General features: G+C 46.0%; 1 protein-coding gene across 1 annotated transcript in view; it reads right to left on the bottom strand.

The window, feature by feature from the left end:
- The window catches only part of ATP2C2 (ATPase secretory pathway Ca2+ transporting 2), a 132,906-nt gene that overhangs the window by 85,614 nt on the left and 25,376 nt on the right, over positions 1-21,916 (bottom strand). The window contains exons 2-5 of the mRNA XM_077453414.1: positions 6,472-6,582; positions 4,459-4,575; positions 3,448-3,537; positions 2,318-2,353 (exon numbers count right to left, since the gene is read on the bottom strand). Of these exons, the coding sequence (XP_077309540.1) occupies positions 2,318-2,353; positions 3,448-3,537; positions 4,459-4,575; positions 6,472-6,582 (354 nt within the window). The remainder of the gene's footprint in view (positions 1-2,317; positions 2,354-3,447; positions 3,538-4,458; positions 4,576-6,471; positions 6,583-21,916) is intronic.

The raw sequence follows: 21,916 nt of genomic DNA, 5'->3' as shown, positions 1-21,916 counted from the left end.
TTTGTGTTGTGAACCCATCCAGGGGGTCACACACACCCGCTGCCGAGCTAACCCCTCACAATAAAAATACCTCCACATACCGTACTTAAATACCTCCATACCACGCCCCATTCACCACTCCATTGGATACCATACCCTGCTTCACTAAAATACCTCCACATACTTATCTAACTTCATATACCACCCCATTGAAATACATCCACACCCTGCCCCACTGATATACCCCCACATACTATCCAATTGGAATACCTCCACATACAGTACATCTGGAAAGTATCCACAGCGCTTCACTTTTTCCACATTTTGTTATGTTACAGCCTTATTCTAAAATGGATTAAAGTCATTATTTTCCTCAAAATTCTACAAACAATACCCCATAATGACAGCATTAAAGACGTTTGTTTGAAATATTTGCACATTTATTAAAAAAAAAAAAAAAAAATCACATGTCCATAAGTATTCACAGCCTTTGCCATGACACTTAAACTTGAGCTCAGGTGCATTCTGTTTCCACTGATAATCCTTCAGAGGTTTACACAACTAGATAGGAGCCCACCTGTGGTAAATTCAGTTGATTGGACATGATTTGGAAAGGCGCACACCTGTCTATATAAGGTCCCACAGTTAACAGTGCATGTCAGAGCACAACCCAAGCCATGAAGTCCAAGGAATTGTCTGTAGACCTCTGAGACAGGATTGTATTGAGGCACAGACCTGGGGAAAGGTATAGAATCATTTCTGCAGCATTGAAGGTCCTAATCAGCACAGTGGCCTCCATCATCCGTATGGAAGAAGTTTGGAACCACCAGGACCCTTCCTAGAGCGGGCCACCTGGTCAAACGTAGTTAACAGGGGAGAAGGGCCTTAGTCATGGAGGTGACCATAAACCTGGTGGTCACTCTGACAGAACTCAGGCCTTTCTCTGTGGAGAGAGGAGAATCTTCCAGAAGAATAACCATCTCTGCAGCACTCCACCAATCAGACCTGTATGGTAGAGGGGCCAGACGGAAGCCTCTCCTCAGTAAAAGGAACATGACAGTAGCCTGGAGTTTGCCAAAAAGGCACCTAAAGGACTCTCAGACCATGAGAAGCAAAATTCCTGGTCTAAGGAAACAAAGATTGAACTTTTTAGCTTGAGTGGCAAGCGTCATGTCTGGAGGAAACCAGGCACTGCTCATCACCTGGCCAATACCATCCCTACAGTGAAGCATGGTGGTGGCAGCATTATGCTGTAGAGATGTACAGACATCCTTGATGAAAACCTACCCCAGAGAGCTCTGGACCTCAGACTGGGGTGAAGGTTCATCTTCAAACAAGACAAATGATCCCAAGCACACAGACAAGATAACAAAGTAGTGGCTACAGGGCAACTCTATGAATGTCCTTGAGTGGTCCAGCCAGAGCCCAGACTTGAACCCGATTGAACATCTCTGGAGAGATCTGAAAACAGCTGTGCACCGACGCTCCCCATCCAACCTGATGAAGCTTGAGAGGACCCACAAAGAAGAATGAGAGAAACCACCCAAAAATATGTGTGCCAAGCTTGTAGCATCATGCTCAAAAAGATTTGAGGCTGTAATTGGTGCCAAAGGTGCTTCAACAAAGTATTGAGCAAAGGCTGCGAATACTTATGTATATGGGAGGTGTTTTCTTTTTTTTTAAATTTGCAAAGTTTTCAAACTTCTTTCACGTTGTCATTATGGGGTATGGTTTGTAGAATTTTGAAGAAAATAATGAATTTAATCCATTTTGGAATAAAGCTGTAACATAACAAAATGTGCCAAAAGTGAAGTGCTGTGAATACTTTCCGGATGCCCTGTACTGAAATATCTCCATACATATTGAAATATGTCCATACCCTGCCCCACTGAAATATCTCCATAGACCACGCCATCAGAATACCTCCATATAACACCCCACTGGAATACCACCACATCCTCTCCCACAAAAATATCTCCAAATGCCACCCTATTGCAATATCTCCATATAACAAAATACCTCCATCACATACCACCCCACCAAAATGCTTCCATTTACCAATATATCTCCACATACCACTCCACTGAAATACCTCCATCTATTTAATACGCCCTCATCAACACCCCATCAGAATACATATACACACCACCCTGCTGAAATACCTCCACAGACCAAAATGCCTCCACATACCATCCCCATATAACATTCTGTTGGAATATTTCCATATACCACCCCACCCGAACATCTCCTCATACCAAAACATCTCCACACACCACCCCACTGGAATACCTCCATATACTACCCATACACCACTCCACCTCTGGCTGCCATGACATACCTGCACAAAGGCCACCGTCACCACGATGAGAATGGCCTGCAGAGAGAAGAGACAAAAACACAGGTTAGGGATCTGGTAGGAGCTGAAACTGCCAAGAACAATATGTGGTAAAGAACACGTGAACAGGAGCCAATGGACTGGCTGACAAAGATCTGAGGACAAACGCTATACTCTACACCAGGGATGACAAACCTTGGCACCCCAAAATGTTATGGAACTAAATTTCCCATGATTCTCGGGGGGGCGTGGCTGAGACTGGCATGTGAGAGGACATGCATCACGGAGCTCCCGCACTGATGCTGTAAAGATCCTCTTCCCAGCCAGCTAATACACCTGAAATCGGGCTGATCTCAGCACAGGGGATCCCAATGATGTGCCTGGAACCGCGGCCGCGGTCCGTGGAAAGTATGATGACTCGAAAACACACAGAGACCGGGACGCCAGATTCCCAACATGGCGCCGCAGCTCCTCTCTCACAGCATGCTCGTGGCAAGGAGAAACACAAGGATCCCGGTAAGGCTCCTAAGACCCCTACAAGCACAGCGAAAGACCCCCCAAGGGACATGCCCAGAAAATAGTGCCCCACATTATATATATATATATATATATATATATATATATATATATTAGGGGAATTTAATGCAGGTACCTTGGGCTCCTGAGAGGCTGGAATAAGGAAAACCATTACACATAGTGGGGGTTCATCTGGGCTAAGGGTGATCCCCCCCCCCCCCCCCAGTCACTCAGCACCATATTAATATATACCTTTATAATATTTCATAGGCTATATTGGGAAAAATTCATACTCATATCAGATTGCTGAAAAGCACAGAAATAAGAAATTTTGTAAAAAGTTGTAGGAGGGTCACCAAATTGGGGGAGGGACAAAGAAAACAAAATAATCAAGCGTTATATCAAAATGGAGTATCCTTAATCTAAAACCCTGTTCTGTGTCCTAGTAAAAGCAATGGAAGGTCAGAATTTTGACTGGGTGATAGAGAGACCTGGCTGAAAAGCACCAGAGGAAGCTGGAAGGTCTGGATCTTCATGGAAGTTGAAGGCGAGTTTATTCAGATTAAATTCACCTGCAGGCGGAAACTGCACAAATCAGCAATGCGACATCAACTTACCACCGTGATGCTAACTGCATCCTCGTACTCCTTTGTGATGACGCTGACCAGGGCGGAGCCAAGCAACAACAAGATGAGCGGATTTGTAAACTGATAGAAAGACAAAAACAGAATATCCAATCTTCAGCTGTATATTATTATACATTTATATAGCTCTGACATATACCACAGTGCTGTACAGAGAACACAGAGCCAGTCACGTCAGTCTGTGTACCAGAGGAGCTTACACTCTAATTAAACATTTATATCGCAGTAGGTGATTTCCCAGCTCTGCTCCTGCATGAGTCGTGCTATCCACCTGATGCAGTAGAAGTGGGTGGGGACAGGTTAATGTGTCAGCTATGGATTATATCAGGCCCTCTCCCTGGATCTCGGAGGTAAAATGTATTGATTTGTGCTGCACTTTAAAATCAAATGCTGCTCAGATTTTTTTCATCTTCAGACTTAATTTTTTGTTGCTTGAGGCCGCCCCTTCCCTACATGTGGCAGGCCCTGCTGGTAGTTGTAGTCCCTCCGCAGCTGCTGCAGTGTAGGCGCCCCTCCCTACGGTGCTGCATTATTCAAGACTTGTGAAGAAATTATTACACATCAGCCTGTGATTGGCTGAGAGAAGGTGCTTGCACGGTTGGCCCTGGGGACGGTGTCTAAGTGTGCAGAGAAGTGGATACAGACATCTCTCCCCTACCAGAGAATGCAGAAACTTGCTAAGTGTTTCCTCTCTTCCTTCACTGAGAGTGAAATTGAATCCACTTAATTTCCTTGACACCGGGGGTTTACCGCCCGCAGCGTTTTAGAGGCTGCATGGAGCGACCGTTTAACCCTGCCGGGATGTGGAATCATTCAGATGGATCCTGGGTGAAGTCAGAGAGGTAATTGAATGAGTCTGTAATGTGAGTTTATATTATACAGACTCCACGGAATCGTGTGACCAGAGGCTGCAGTTTTGCCAACAAGTACAGTGAAAGACTTTCTGAATGGCATAACCAGATCAATGTCCTTCTCATAGCTTACCTGTCCCAGGTATTTCTTCCACACTGGATCGGCACTGTCCACCTGAAATTCATTCCAGCCATGCTTCACCCGCCGCTGGAGAACCGCGCACTCAGACAGTCCAGTGTTCACGTCCGCCTGTAAATGGAGAGAGCGTCAGGATGAGAGGGCAGAGGACGGGCTGGTGATACAGTGTATTGGTTCTAACAGGTGTCGGCAAACCCATCCCATATATGAACCTGGCGGGCACACAATGCCCTTTGCACTGCCACCCACTGCCATTGTCTGCAACTGACAGATCAATAGGATATGATTTATAAAGTCATTTCCACACTCTCTGATGCCTGTGGCTGAGGGTGTAGGTGTGTTATGCAGGTGAGGCCTGACCGTACATCTGCACCGGTACCCTGTAGAGGGCTTGGGGCTGATCCGAGGGCCATGCACCGGGGCTGATCTGAGGACTGCACGGCTAATATGAGGTCTGAGGTGCATGCATTGGGACTGATCTTAGGACTGTGTTGCATGCATTAGGGCTGATCTGAGGACTGTGGTGCATGCATTGAAAATGATCTGAGGACTGTGGTGCATGCATTGAAAATGATCTGAGGACTGTGGTGCATGCATTGCGGCTGATCTCAGGACTGTGGTGCATGCATTAAGGCTGATCTCAGGACTGTGGTGCATGCATTAGGACTGATCCGAGAACTGTGATGCATGCATTGGGGCTGTTCCAAAGACTGTGGTGCATGCATTGGGGCTGATCCGAGGACTGTGGTGCATGCATTGGGGCTGATCCGAGGACTGTGGTGCATGCATTGGGGCTGATCCGAGGACTGTGGTGCATGCATTGGGGCTGATCCGAGGACTGTGGTGCATGCATTGGGGCTGATCCGAGGACTGTGGTGCATGCATTGGGGCTGATCCGAGGACTGTGGTGCATGCATTGGGGCTGATCCGAGGACTGTGGTGCATGCATTGGGGCTGATCCGAGGACTGTGGTGCCTGCATTGGGGCTGATCCGAGGACTGTGGTGCCTGCATTGGGGCTGATCAGAGGACTGTGGTGCCTGCATTGGGGCTGATCAGAGGACTGTGGTGCATGCATTGGGGTTGATCCGAGGACTGTGGTGCATGCATTGGGGCTGATCCGAGGACTGTAGTGCACGCATTGGGGCTGATCCGAGGACTGTGGTGCATGCATTGGGGCTGATCCGAGGACTGTGGTGCATGCATTGGAAATGATCTGAGGACTGTGGTGCATGCATTGGAAATGATCTGAGGACAGCGGTGCATGCATGGGAAATGATCTGAGGACAGTGGTGCATGCATTGGGACTGATCTGAGGATAGCGGTGCATGCATTGGAAATGATCTGAGGACTGAGATACATGCAGTGGGACTGATCTGAGGACTGTGGTGCATTCATTGGGACTGATCTTAGGACTGTGGTGCATGCATTGGGACTGATCTTAGGACTCTGGTGCATGCATTGGGACTGATCAGGCTTTGTGTGCAGATAATCGATGTATGCACTTGTGGTTGTACGGTTAATGACAGGTTAAACTCAATTATATAATTACCTTCATTAGCAGGACAGCAATGCGTACAAGGACTGAAAACAAACAATTCTACAATGCGCCATTGTTCACCGGCGCGCTGCTGCTATTTGTGAACATGACACTTAAAGTGACACTAAACACTATTCTGTTCCCATTTGTGTTCCTAAAGTCTCTTCTAGATTTTTTGGCTTCCTCCAAATCTCCATGTGATCGGACTTCCTGGGACATGGATCAGTGAAGGTTGCTGATCCCAGATCTATGACAGGTGAGCAGATATGATTGTGGAATGTCTACAGCCGTCCGATTTCACCTGAAATCCCTCCACACCCCTCCATGGTCACGTAATTTCACAGGCAACTTTCTCCTGACAATACAATACATGAACTCCACCTTCAGCAACGAGCCTCATCCTGATCGCGGCTTCTAATGAAAATGGCTGATTGCCGGATTAACAAATAAAACTGAAGTGAGACTCACATGTAAATATTTTATCACTTCCTCCTCGCTCAGACGGCTCGCTTCCTTCGCCGTCAATGGTACAACATCATCGCCATGTTCAACCGACTTCAGCTCACACTGGTCGTCCGCCTGCCGCAAGAAAGGAGAGAGTTGAGAATTATTTATATATTAGCAAAATCCGCTACAGAAACTCCTAGTCCCCAAACCCCAGAGCTTTACTTTATTCAATATCTACAGCAGGCGAGGGGTCATGAGGGTCTCCACTAGTGCTGTACATACCCACCAATGATAGCGGTGCGCATACCCACCAACCACAGCGGTGTACGTACCCACCAACCACAGTGGTGTACGTACCCACCAACCACAGCGGTGTATGTACCCACCAACCACAGCGGTGTAGGCCCCCCACCGACGACAGCGGTGTAGGTACCCACCGACGACAGCGGTGTAGGTACCCACCGACGACAGCGGTGTAGGTACCCACCGACGACAGCGGTGTAGGTACCCACCGACGACAGCGGTGTAGGTACCCACCGACGACAGCGGTGTAGGTAACCACCGACGACAGCGGTGTAGGTAACCACCGACGACAGCGGTGTAGGTACCCACCGACGACAGCGGTGTAGGTAACCACCGACGACAGCGGTGTAGGTAACCACCGACGACAGCGGTGTAGGTAACCACCGACGACAGCGGTGTAAGTACCCACCAAATGCCAGCAGTGTATGCTGCACTGGTCGTCCGCTTGCGGCAAGAAAGGAGATTTTTGAGAATTTTTTATATATTAGCAAAATCTGCTACAGAAACTCCTAGTCTCTGAACCCCTTTACTTTATTCAATAGGGCCTCCGCTAGTGCTGTACATACCCACCAATGCCAGCAGTGTACGCACCCACCAATGAAAGTAGTGTGCATATCCACCAATGACAGCAGTGTACATACCCACCAACAGAGAACCTACTACTGAGACACTGATAGGAATCTAAAAACAACACCAACATAGAGCTACCCTGTTTCCCCGATAGTAAGACACCCCCGATTGTAAGACATATCGGGAGTTTCAGAGGGGTCGGCTAATATAAGCCGTACCCCGAAAGTAAGACATATGTCTTACTTTCGGATTAACACGGGGGTATTGCCGCCTCCCTCTCATCTAGCTGCGCGCCGCCTCCTGCCCACGTCCGCACCGTCCCCCTCTCCATACGTCGCCGCGTCTGCCATTTCCCTCTGATCTTAATGAGCGCCGCCTCCTGCCCACGCCTGAGCCGTCCCCCTCTCCATACGTCACCGCGCCGTCCCCTGCACTTGTCACTGCCGCCTCCTGCTTAAAATACAGTAATGCACACAGTATTAATCATACATCAGTAAAACATACACACTGGCATACTGGGGTATCATCTGCTGTATGTAACCCAGTGGGTATCAGCAGGTGTCACACTGGATTAAATACAGCAGGTGGTACTGTATCACACATAAATCTGTTTTATCTTCCAGTATTCCACTGTTCGTTCTTACCATTTTTCATTGTTTTACATGTTATGCAATGTTGTAACAAGATATTCTTGGCACTTCCTTTTATAAAACTGTTTTGTGGTGAATACAATACTGTTCAGGTTGTTAATAAATGTTAATTTTATGGTTAAAACAAAAAATTCGACAATTTTTTTCCAATATAAGACATACCCCGAAAGTAAGACATAGTGGGGCTTTTGGGGATAAAAAGAAAGCAAGACACTGTCTTACTTTCGGGGAAACACGGTAAAAGACACGGATTAGAATCTACAGACACTGACATGAATGCACTGATATGAATCAAACATTTATTGCACAGGATACAATTAGATACAATGTGTCAGCTCTGGGGTGATGAGAGGATACAATCCTAGTAACATTCTTCTATCCAGAGGTCATTGGAGGGTTCCCATTGGAATACATAGTGATATCTATGGCCTTACAGTTCTCAAGGAAATCCTTATACCTCATCATAGGGCAGACAGAGTGCGGCAGAAGAATTGCAATATCTTAGCATACCCACAAAAATATACGGAGAACACATGTACTATGAAATTCATCTATGGGGGGGCCTGCTCTACACACTGGGTACAGGAAATGCTCAAATGTTCAACCTCAAGCGTGTGTCCTCTTTTACGCGTTTCGAGGGTGCACTCCCTTCTTCAGGGTTACCCAACATCCAAACACATTATTCTTAAATAGAGGCCCCCCCCCCCCCCCCCATCAGCAAGCATCCCCGGGATCCTTTTCTCACATTATATAAAGAAACGTCTGCCTTTACACGCACATGGACTTTAATGGCATCCCAGTCTTAGTTGGTAGGGTTCAATATTAAGTTGACCCACAAGGTTTAGGAGTGTGTGTATGGGAATGTTTGACCATTCTTCTAGAAGCGCATTTGTGAGGTCAGGCACTGATGTGGACAAGAAGGCCTGGCTCGCAGTCTCCGCTATAAATTATCCAACAGGTGTTCTATCGGGTTGAGGTCAGGCCAGTCAAGTTTCTCGACCCCAAACTCGCTCATCCATGTCTTTATGGACCTTGCTTTGTGCACTGGTGCGCAGTCATTTTGGAACAGGTAGGGGCCATCCTCAAACTGTTCCCACAAAGTTGGGAGCATGAAATTATCCAATATGTCTTGGTATGCTGACACCTTAAGAGTTCCCTTCATTGGAACTAAAGGGCCAAGCCCAACCCCCGGAAAAACAACTCCACACCATAATCCCCCCTCCACCAAATGATTTGGACCAGTGCACAAAGCAAGGTCCATAAAAAGACATGGATGAGCGAGTTTGGGGTGGAGGAACTTGACTGGCCTGCACAGAGTCCTGACCTCAACCCAATAGAACACCTTTGGGATCATAAAAGCGGAGACTGTGAGCCAGGCCTTCTCATCCAACATCAGTGCCTGTCCTCACAAATGTGCTAGATTCTAGAAGAATGGTCAAACATTCCCATAGACACACTCCTAAACCTTGTGGATGGCCTTCCCAGAAAAGTTGAAGCTGTAATAGCTGCAAAGGGTGGGCCAACTCAATATTGTATTGTATACACCCGCATCAACTCATTCTCTGCAGCTATTACCTTTTGTACCACCACCCCCTCCCTTTAGAATGTAAGTTCTACGAGCAGGGCCCTCCTGTACCTTTTGTATTGTACTGCAATTGCGTTGTCCCCTCTATACATTGTAAAGCACTGCGTAAACTGTTGGCGCTATATAAATCGTTAATAATAATATTGCATAATAATATTGAACCCTACTGACTAAGACTGGGGTGCCATTAAATTTCATGTGCGTGTAAGGGCGGGCGTCCCAATACTTTTTTTAATATAATGTACATGTGCAAATCTATAATTGAAATCCTTAAATATCTATCAAATAGAAAAACTGATCAAATATTGTTCACTATGGAGGTCATCATCAATTTATGGAGGTCTTCATAGATAAAAATGGGACTGCACTAGTGTAGCGAGGTCCCAGGCCTCCTTCAGTCTAATGAGAACCTCCAGGGATAGCCAATATCCTTCTGTATGTGGTGGGTTATGAGGCATAGTGGGTGCAAAGATGGTGAAAGTCATCGGGCGCCAGACACTTCTTGGATGCAAAAGAGGTTTTATTTCTTTTAACAGTCCTTTCTATTAACAGGCCTCCAGCTAGAAGCCACGTCTGCATGTGCACAAATGCTGCCTCCTATGGCAACAGTCTTTAACAGTTCCTAACACAAAGCGTAACAGTTCTTTAAGCTTCACTACAACTCCTCCTTGTAGTTCTTCCGTACACTGAGCTCGGTCTCTCTCATTAGACCCACCAATTCACTACCACTGAATCCCTTGATCTCTTCCAATCTTCACGTAGTATCTTCCTTAACCACTTGCTTACTGGGCACTTAAACCCCCCTCAGTCCCAGACCAATTTTCAGCTTTCAGCGCTGATGCACTTTGAATGACAATTGCGCGGGCATACAACACTGTACCCAAATGAAATTTTTATCATTTTTTTCCCACAAATAGAGCTTTCTTTTGGTGGTATTTAATTACAGCTGGGAGTTTTAATTTTTTGCTAAACAAACAAAAAAAAAAAAAATCATGTTTAAATAGTTTGTTATAAAATTTTGCAAACAGGTAATTTTTCTCCTTCATTGAAGTGCGCTGATGAGGCGGCACTGATAGGCTGCACTGGTGGGCACTGATAGGCTGCATTGGTGGGCACTGATAGGCATAGTTAAGGCGGCACTGATGGGCAAAGATGGGCACAGATAGGGTGGCACGGATGGGTGGCACGGATGGGTGGCACTGATAGATGGGACTGATGGGCACTGATAGGTGGCACTGATAGGTGGCTCTGATAGGTGGCACTGCTAGGCACTGGTAGATGACACTGATGGGCACGGATATGTGGCACTGGGGTGCAGCACATTTGTTAAGGCAGATTGTGGGCACTGCTGGGTGGCACTGTGGGCACTGCTAGGTGGCACTTTTTATTAATGTGGCACTGGCAGGGGGCAGGTGGGCACTAGCAGGGCTGGCCGTGATCGGGACTGATGTCCCGATCATGGCCGCCGGTGATCGGCTTTTTTTTTTATTCTCCTGGCCATAGCCGATTACCGGCTCCGTTATATCACATGATCAGCTGTCATTGGCTGACAGCTGATCACGTGACAAGGGTTCGGGATCGACCCCTTGCACGGATCGGTGATCAGGCGAGTCAGGGGGCGTGCAAGGCCGCTCGTGCACTAGTCCCGGAAAAGGAGATCCGCGCTGTAGCCGTCATTCGGCTATAGCGCGGGTCTCAAGTGTTTGAGAGTCACCCTCCCTCTCTGCTGGGTCCCTAGCTTAGCACTCAAGATGCTTCTCAAGCTTCACCCCACTGGACCGCTCGGTCCCTGGCTTGACACACAAGGCTGCTCTGCAAATGTCACCTCCGCTGGCGGAGGCCCTGGCTTGATTCAGCCTCCTGATTCCTTCACCATCTCTAGTTGGTGAGAATACTGCTCCGGTACCTGCTTCAGTTACTCACTGTGGTCCCTGGTAATAAGGTGGATAGTCCCTTACTGGCGACAGCTTCCCCTCTACCTCCGACCACAACAGGTTCTCCGGCCGGCAGAACCGTCAGTCACTTTTGGTTGCTTCTCGGTAGGCTAGATTTGCCCAGGATAGGCCCAATCTCTGGCCTAGTAGACCAGGCAATACAACAAAAGCATACCTCCCAACATTCTGAGATGGGAATGAGGGATACCTACTAGCAAATGTATGTAAGCACAGGACACCCCCTTAAAGAAGAAATAACCAAAAAAAAGGTTAATTAAATCCACAAGGGCTTTTTTTTACCACTACTATTCCTTTATATTGGCTTTTAAAATTTAGAAATGCAGCAATTTATAATATGGATGAAGTGTTTCCCAGTGCTAAATCCTTTTGAAAGATAAAAAGTGCATTTTATATACAGCTTTATAGATCAGACCCAAATGAGGAGGAAAGAGGGACAAAAGGAACATTGCTCCAAATCAGGGACAGTTGGGAGCTATGCACAAGTCCACCCAGACAGCCGTCCAGGTGGCACATAACAGATCACCTGACTCCACCCAAATATATAGGTTCTCCCAGCAGGCCAAGGGATTAAAAAAAAAAACCCTGCCCATTGGCTGAGATACCCCACATACCCATAACCTGACCTTGGGTTGCCATTCTCACATCTAGTACCACCAAGTACCCAGCTACCTAGTGGTAGAAGAGAAAAATGCAACAAGACCAAACTTAGGGAGAAACCAAGGATAACTACTCCTGTAACTACTCCTGGCAAGTAAATTTGGGATGAGCTCCCTGCCTAAACTACAGGGGGCTACACTAGATTGAAGGTATGCTGTGGTATCTGGCAGCCAGTGCTAATTTGAACTAACTTCCCATTTTCACGGAGCTTCGCCTGCTTCTAGCAAGCAAGCGACTTTGTGCACCACCAACGAGACTTTCCCACGCCCGAGTCCCGACTCACGAGACGACCGCCAGCCAGGCGACTACGTCCAGAACAGAGAGCAGAGCAGGCAGTGTGTAAAATACAATTACAGCGGGCCTGAGGCCTCCCCTCAGTCCACCATCCAGCACTGTGTGTGCATTACAGCCCCCTTCTGACCACTGGCAGTGGCACCCAGCGCACTGTGCATTACAGGCCATCCCTCAGGCCGCCATGCAGAGTACTATGCAGCATTACAGGCCTCTTCAGACCACCGTCCAGCACTATGCAGCATTACAGGCCTTGTCAGACCACTATCCAGAGCACTATGCAGCATTACAGGCCTCCTCAGACCACTGTCCAGAGCAGTGGTGGCCAGTGATAATTTTTTTTTTTGGGGGGGGGGGGCTGTAAACGGTACCACCCTCCCAGCAGTCAGTCGGTTGGCTGGCAGGTCAGGTGCACATACTCCATTCTATGCAGCGATATACTGGAGGCTTCCCTTGCTCCCTGACCAGCGGCAACGCCTCTCCCTTCCCCTGCTCTCCACGGGCATCGGTGGCTTCCGGTTTCCTCCCTTCTCCTCGGTGGACAATTGTGACTCTTCTCTTTTTCGCCAATCTGAAAACGAGTCTCAGACCTGCTTCTGATTGGCCAGATTGAGGATCCGTGTTGCGACAGCATATATTCATGGCCATGGATACATTCATGCTATGCTATGCATGAATCTATCCATTATTTATATAGGGGGTGGTGTGGAGAGAGGGGGCGTTGCCTGGGCGCCCCGAATGGACAGGCCGCCACTGATCCAGGGCACTTTGCAACATTACAGACCTCCTTAGACCACCGTCCAGAGCACTATGCAGCATTACAGGCATACCTCCCAACATTTTGAGATGGAAATGAGGGACACCTACTAACAAATGTATGTAGGCATAGGGGAATTAACCAAATAAAAAAAAAAAAAAAATGAATTAAAAAAAAAGGTTAAAATTACATTCACAAGGACTTTTTTTCTACCAATACTATTCCTTTATATTGGGTTTTAGATCCCTTTCACACTGGAACGTTTTGCATGCGCTATAGCGTCTGCAAACCGCCCCAAAAAAGCTGCTCCATGCATTCCAGTGTGAAAGGCCGAGGGCTTTCACAATGGAGTGGTGCGCTGGCAGGGCGTCAGAAAAAGTCCTGCCAGCAGCTTCTTTGGAGTGCTGAACTCACCGCTCCTCCACCGCTGCTCCCCATTGACATCAATGGGGCAGCAATGCAATACTGGTGGCATTTTGCAGGCGTATTTAACCCATTTTCGGCCGCTAGCGGGGGGGTTAAAACTGCCCTGCTAGTGGCCGAATAGCGGCGCGGTGTGAAAGGGGTCTTAAAATGTACAAATGCAGCAATTTAGAAATTGGATGAAAGGTTTAGCACTGAGAAAAAGATTTTGAAAGATAAAAATTGCATTTTATATACATCTATATAGATCAGACCAAAATGAGGGACAAATCAGGAGGAATGAGGGACAAAGGGACATTGCTCCAAATCAGGAACAGTCCCTCCAAATCACGAACGGTTGGGAGCTATGATTACAGGCCTCCTCAGACCACTATGCAGCATTACAGGCCTCCTCAGACCACTATGCAGCATTACAGGCCTCCTCAGACCACCGTCCAGGGCACCGTGCAGCATTACAGGCCTGAGGCCTCCATTCCAGACAACTAATCCTGAAATTCATACAAAAGGTAAGCACAGTACACGCAACTCCACTTTTGTTGAGAACAGTCTTATCTGTACATTGCAGGTATTTTTTTTTTTTTTTTAACAAGCTCGCTTGCAGTCAGTTTGCCACCTTTTGTTATTCTGAAGTAATAGCCGTTTGTTTGTCATGTTGTGCACTTAGTCACTGACTCCTAATGGTAGTTATTTCATAATAGCTCTCAGCTGCTGCTTTCCCCAGAATTTAAGTAGTACCTCACTAAATATATATAGGAGGGATGTGGTCACTGGGAGGGGCACTGCCAATTTTCCCATGGCACAGGGCACCTAAAGGCCTAAGGCTGGCCCTGGGAAGGGCCACACATGTAGTATATTATAGAGAGACAACTTAGAGCTGACTGTTGTGGTAAGAGAGAGAAAGTAAAATGAGAATAAATTGATTTTTTTCCCCCCTAATTTAACCCCACAGATACATAAAACCTCCAATGACCGGCCAAGTAAAGCCAGATGCACCACCACAGTAAACTATTTGCACCGCTCATCTTGTAAGTGGGGCAATGTGGATTTTCTTACGCCGCAGGCATACCCCTCTGCCATCTCAAGCAGTTCCTGAATATTCTCAGGCGCCACATCAAGGGTTTTCACAGACAACAGAATTGATGAAACCCCCCCCCCCCCCCCAAAAAAAAACAAGCACTGGCAAGAATGAAGCAAAATGCTGGTTCACATTCGCTTTTATTTTCTGTGCGATTGTGGCACGGTCTTGGTAGCTAGTGTTCTGTTTAAAGTCCTCAAGGTAGCTGAGTAGAGAGTAGATCAAAGAGGATATGGACATGGTGTCACTCGAGGGTTTTAGTATGTTACGACTGAGTTTTGCAGAGTGTAGGTCATGCAATGATGTGAGTTTTTTCCATTTAACTAGGGTATAAGCTGTGCGATTTGGCAGACCGACTTTTTTTTTTTTTTTAGTTTGGGGAATCTTTTTGATCATGTGTGGGGCAGTCATTTAACCACTTGCCCACCACTGCACAATGATGTACGTCAGCAGAATAGCATGGGTTCGCAAATTGGCTTACCCATACGTCCCTCCAACGTGGGCGGCGTGCCTGCGGGTCCCACAAACTCAATTTCCACCAGTGGCCCACAATCATGGCAAGCAGAAGCAGAACGGGGAGATGTAAACAAGGCATTTCTCTGTTCAGCCTAGTGACATGACAGGGATCTACTGCCCCCTGTAAATCAGGAACAGTGATCTTTCATGTCCTAGTGAGCCCCCCCCCCCCCCCACAGTTAAAACACGCTGAGGGAACACACTTAACCCCGATTGCCCCCTAGTGTTTAACCTCTTCCCTGCCAGTGACATTTATACAGTAATCAGTGGCTATTTTTAGCTCTGATCGCTGTATAAATGTCTATGGTCACAAAATAGTCTCAAAAGTGTCCGGTCTGCCGCAATGTCACAGTCCCAATAAAAAACGCTGACCACTGATATTAGTAATAAAAATAATAATAATAATAATAATAATAATAATAATGGCAAATCTATCCCCTATTTTGTAGATGCTATAACTTTTTCCCAAACCAATCAATATGAAAGCTTATTGTGATTTTTGTTTTTACCAAAAATATGTAGAAGAATACATATTGGCCTAAACTGAGGAAGCCATTTTTTTTTTATATTATAGTAAAAAAAAATGCTTTTTTTTCAAAATGGTCAGTGTTTTTTTGTTTATAGCGCAAAAAAAATAAAAAAAACGCAGAGGTGATCAAATAACAACAAAAGAAAGCTCTATTTATGGGCAAACAAAAGGATGTGAATTTTGTTTGGGTGCAACGACACACGACCGCGCAATTGTAAGTTAAAGTGAGGTATCACAAAATATGCTCTGGTCATTAGAGGGGTAACTTTTTCCGGGCCTGAAGTGGTCACAAAGCTCCAATATCTTCAGTGTTGCAATGGAATGAAAGACTTGAAGACATTCCCCTATTGATCTTGCTTGATCAAGGATTCTTTTAACACTTGCCTCCATGCACCAGACAAGACCACACACGCCACCTTCTTTCATTATTCCGTGATCCAGTTCTGATGTTCACATGCCCATTGTAGGCACCCTGACCGTTCTGTCGCTGCACAGCCCCTATACACAAAGTGTGATGTCCAATTTTTTTGTTTTTAACATATCATCTTCAGGGACAACATGTTCACTTGCTGCCTATTATACTTCTATTATGTTCCACCCACTTTCAGATGCCATTGTAACACTTTGAACGTGGCAGGGATGTTGGTGCCAGATTGGCTGGTCTGAGTATTTCAAAAACTGCTGATCTACTGGGATTTTCAGGCACAAACCCCAAGAGGGTTTACAGAGAATGGTCCAAAAAAAAAAAAAAAAAAGAAAATATCCACAGTTGTGTGGATGAAAATGCCTTGTAGGAGGTCAGAGGAGAATGGGCAGACCGGTTCGAGATGATCGAAAGGCAACAGTAACTCAAATAACCACTCGTTACAAGCAAGGTATGCAGAATACCATCTCTGACCACACAACACACAGAACCTTGCAGCAGGAGGCCACACCGGGTGCCACTCCTGTCAGCTAGGAACAGGAAACGGAGGCTACAATTTGCACAGACTCACCAAAATTGGACAATAGAAGATTGGAAAAACATTTCCTGATCAGACAAGTGTGGCATTCAGATGGTCGGGTCAGAATTTGGCATAAACATGAAAGCATGGATCCATCCTGCCTTGTATCAGCGGTTCAGGCTGGTGGTGTAATGGTGTGGGGGATATTTTCTTGGCAGACTAATTGATCATCATTAAACCTCTTGCCGTCCAGCCCCCGTCATACTGGTCAGCTCTCCCGTGCAAACCGCCGTAGGTGTATGTCCGTCGATCTTTGCATAGGAGATAGAGGGCATGAGCATGCCCACGACTCGCGATTGCGGTGTACAGAGGCAGAACGGGGAACTGCCAATGTAAACAAGGCAATTCCCCATTCTGCCAGATGACGTCAGAGATCTTCTGTTCCCAGTGATCTTTGTCATGTCCCAGGCAGCCCATCTGCCCTACAGTTAGAACACACCCAGGGAACAAAGTTAACCCCTTGAGCATCCCCTAGTGTTAACCCCTTCCCTGCCAGTGACATTTATACATTGATCAATGCATTTTTATAGCATTGATCAATGTAATAATGTCATTGGTCCCCAAAAAGTGCAACTTGGGGTCAAATTTGTGGGCCGCAGTGTCGCAGTTCCGCAAAAAAATAAATAAATAAAACGCAGATAGCTGACATTAAAAACGATAAAAAAAAATAAAATAAAAATAAAAGTCCCTAACTCTATCCCATAGTTTGTAGATGCAATAACTTTTGTGTAAACCAATGAATATACGCCTATTGCAATTTTTTTTTAACAATATGTAGAAGAAAAAATCGTCCTAAACTGAGGACTAAATTAGTGTAATATATATATATATATATATATATATATATATATATATATATTTACACACACACACACACACACACACACACACACACCACCAAAAGAAAGCTATATTTGTGGGGGGGGAAAAGGATGTCAGTTTTGTTTGGGTACGATGTTGCATGACTGTGCAATCGTCAGTGTCACATCACAAAAAATGGCCTGGCCATTAAGGTGGCAAATCCTTACGGAGCTTAAGTGTTTAAACACCACGGCCTACCTGAGTATTGTTGCTGACCATGTCCATTCTTTATGACTACAGTGTACCCATCTTCTGATGGCTCCTTCCAGCAGGATAATGCCCCAGGTCACAAAGCTCCAATCATCTCACCACTGGACAATGAGGTCTCTGTACTTCAATGGTCTCCACACTCACCAGATCTCATCCCAATAGAGCACCTTTGGGATGTGGTTGAACGGGAGAGTCGCATCATGGATGTGCAGCTGACAAATCTGTAGCAACTGTGTGATACTATCATGTCACTATAGACCAAAATCTTAGGAATGTTTCCAACACCTTGTTTAATCTATGCCATGAAGAATTAAAGCAGTTCTGAAGGCAAAAGGGTCCAAAACGGTACTAGCAAGGTGTACGTAATAAAGTGTCCGGTGAGTGAATATCATCAATATACATATATTATAGCTTATATATTGAACAGCAATAGTTAGGGTCATACCAACTCTACCCAACATTTATAGTAGAGGAGTAGCCAGGCACATTGTATTCATATGTTCCCCCCCAGCATCATCTACAGTACATGTGTAACAGTAGCCTTAGGTATTTCAACTTGATGAGCAGCCAGGCGAGTAGCATTTTAAGAAGGCGAGATCAGCTTTGGCAGCCCACATCTTTCTAATGACAGGGACATGTCATACCTCTAGAAGAAGTGGACAATGAGCAGCCAGGTGGTGACACATCAATGGAATGTGTACAGTTTATTTAGTAATCTGAAATGTCAGCCAGGGAGGAGGAACACGCAATGCCTGGCTGCAGAGAACATATGGAGGAATTTCTAGCCTCACCCAGCCTGTCAGGGATCTGTCGTATCATCGGATTGGAGGGCAGAAGATGTCCAGAGACAACCATACACAGGATCTGCGATATGTTCTGTCTGTTTCTGGCTTCTATACAATGAGTTGTGGACCAGGACCAAGCATGCAGCTAGTGAGATCAGGGAAAAGCCCCAATCAGTGCCATGCTTTGTTTTGGATCCTGGATCCAGAAGGTATGGAAGCTTTTGGATCAACAGCCAGGCAAATGGTATTTTACCAGTGGCAGCCCACATTAGATGTCCTTTAAATAGGCAACATAGGCAGTGGCGCTGTGTATTCACATGACCATACGGCAGTCAGATACCATTGTGGCTCCTTACACCCCTCCTTCACATAAGGCCCCAGAGCAGAGCTGTGGGAGATGCCCAGCAAGCTCCACCCACTACAGAAAACTACAGGAGGGGCGGAGACCAGACCAGACCCCCTGCACAAGGAGAGAGAGCAGCAGTGAGTGGTCTTTATTACAGGAAGTCTCACACTTGATTACTGCACAGATTTGTAAGAAGAAATTCACAAAAGCACACCGAGATTCATGAAGAACAGACGATTTTTACAGCTTCACTGTGCAGGAAGTAATAATGTTACATATTTATCAGATGGGGCTGAAAAACCAAAACGTTCTTTATAAACAGTGAAAGAAATGACTGACATTCCTGAACTGCAAATTCCTGCACACCATCTAGCAGGACCATTGACGCGACATACATACAGTGGGGAAAATAATGATTTGAACCCTGCTGATTTTGTACGTTTTCCCACTTACAAAGAAATGGAGTGTCTATAATTGTTATAAAAGGTGTATTTTAAATGATAGAGATAGAATATCAACCAAAAAGCCAGAAAAAACATGATATAAATGTTATAAATTGAGTTCAGTGAATGAAATAAGTACCGTATTTGATCCCCTACTAACCAACAATAATTCTGGCTCCCACAGACTGGCTACAGCAGGTGCTCATGTGGTACACAGATTTTTTGATTGAAAAAGCCCATGGCGTGCAAAACACACCCAAAAAACGTCCACCCGGTGCATAAAAAAAGTGCACACACAAAGAGTGAAACACTAAAAAGTGCAGACGGGTGTCTGATGTCCTCCACAAGGAAGGACCATACCCTGATCCCCCGGGGCGTTAGGCTCCAGACAGGGACTGAGGTACCAGACTCTTCAGTGGTCTTCCAGCCGAAGCCGGAAGACCTCCTTTCCCCGGGAGGACTGTCGAAACAGAACCTCCTAGGTACTTGGTACTATGGGGCTTCCCCGAAGGTAGGCCCCCCAATGGAGGTTGGACCAAGCCAGAAGGCCTATGTCCGCTCTCCCAAAGACTTTCAGGATAGGTCCGAGGACCGACACCCTACTCATCATACGTGCAGTGACAAACCGTGACAAACACACACAAATAAAATAAATAAAAAGTGAGGAAAGGGATAGTGAAGATACACAGATTAGTCCAGCCAAAGAGCTGTCAAAGGACGTCAGAGACAAGACTGTAGACCCGCACAAGGCTGGAATGGGCTACAAGACCATCAGCAAGAAGCTTGGAGAAGGAGACAACTGCTGGAGCGATTATTCACAAATGGGAGAAATACAAAATAACCATCAATTGCCCTCAGTCTGGAGCTCCATGCAAGATTTCACCTCATGGGGTAAGAATGGATGATCATGTGAAAAGTGAGGGATCAGCCCAGAACTACATGGGAGGAGATTGTAAAAGATCTCAAGATGGTTGGGACCACAGTCACCAAACCATTGGTAACACAATACACCGCCATGGATTGAAATCATGCAGCGCCTGCAAGGTACCCCTCCACAGGAAGGCACATGTACAGGCCCATCTGAAGTTTGCCAATGAACATCTAAATGATGCAAAGAAGGAATGGGAGAAATTACTGTGGTCAGAGGATACCAAAATCAAGCAATTAACTCGACTAGCCTCATTTTGAAGAAGAAAAATGCTGACTATGACCCCAAGAAGACCCTCCCTACAGTCAAGCACGGAGGTGGAAACATTATGCTTTGGGGCCATTTCTCTGCTAAAAGGTACCGACCAACTTTGCCACACTGAGGCGCCGATGGACGGGGGCCATGTATTGTAAAATCTTGGGTGAGAACCTTCTTCCCTCAGCCAGAACACTGAAGATGGATTGAGGATGGGTCTTCCAGCATGACAATGACCCAAAAGGTACCGCCAAGGCAACAAGAAGTGGCTCAAGAAGAAGCACCTTAAGGTCATGGAGTGGGCTATCCAGTCTCCAGACCTTAATCCTACAGAGAATTTAAGGAAGGAACTAAAACGGAGTTGCCAAGCGACAGCAAATAAACCTTAAGGATTTAGAGAAGATCTGTAAAGAAGAGTGGACTAAAAAGATATGTGCAAACCTGGTCAGCAGCTACAAGAAACATCTCACCTCTGTGCTTGCCAACAAGGGTTTCTCCACCAAGTCCTAAGTCGTGTTTTGCTTGGGGATCAAATACTTATTTTACTCACTGAACTGCAACTCAATTTATAACATTTGTATCATGTGTTATTTCTAGATTTTTGGTTGATATTCTGTCTCTACCATTTAAAATACACCTATGATAAAAAATATAGACCCTTCTCTTCTTTGTAAGTGGGCAGACTTACAATATCTGCAGGGGATGAACTATTTTCCCCACTGTATGCGTTGGAGGTGATAGTGGAGAAAGGGGGGCATTGGGCTTGTAGGGTAGCTGGACAAGATATCCCATAATTGCCGGGTCAGGAGCGACTTCCTTCCATCGTGTAACAATTAGAGAGACTTTAAACTGTATCTAAAATTATTTCAACTAGATTTAGACCCCCTGTCTGGTTTTTATTGCTGTTTGCACTGGAAGGATTCACCCTCTGTATTTGTCCTAGTGTTACCACGATAGATTTCACAAATGTACTGTTGTCACCAGAACAGGAAGTGAAGGGATATATTCTGAGTTTACCTGTACAAAAAGGGGAATTCCATCACTCTTGAGAGATTTCATATCACTTCCGGTTGTGTCACTGGGGCAGGAAGTAGAGAAGATCGTACCCTGTTGCCTCACTTCCTGTTTTGTCGACGAGACAGGAAGTAAAAGGAAGTTTATATAAACTTTCTGATCGGACTACAAATGCCATTAAAAAAGGTACTCTGAGAAAAGCCTGTTGGTGGCACCGCCTATCTATGTGCAGATGAGGAGGGGGACCTCAGAGACCTTATCACAATCTCGGATTCTTGCTGTCCATTCTTTATAATGGGTGTGGACAGC

Source organism: Lithobates pipiens, unplaced genomic scaffold, assembly GCF_037356315.1.
Source record: "Lithobates pipiens isolate NorthernLeopardFrog02 unplaced genomic scaffold, aLitPip1_a1.2 Scaffold_10, whole genome shotgun sequence".
In the NCBI taxonomy this organism is placed as follows: Eukaryota; Metazoa; Chordata; class Amphibia; order Anura; family Ranidae; genus Lithobates; species Lithobates pipiens.
The sequence above is the reverse complement of the archived record's forward strand: the minus strand, read 5'-3'. Positions and strand labels throughout refer to the sequence as shown.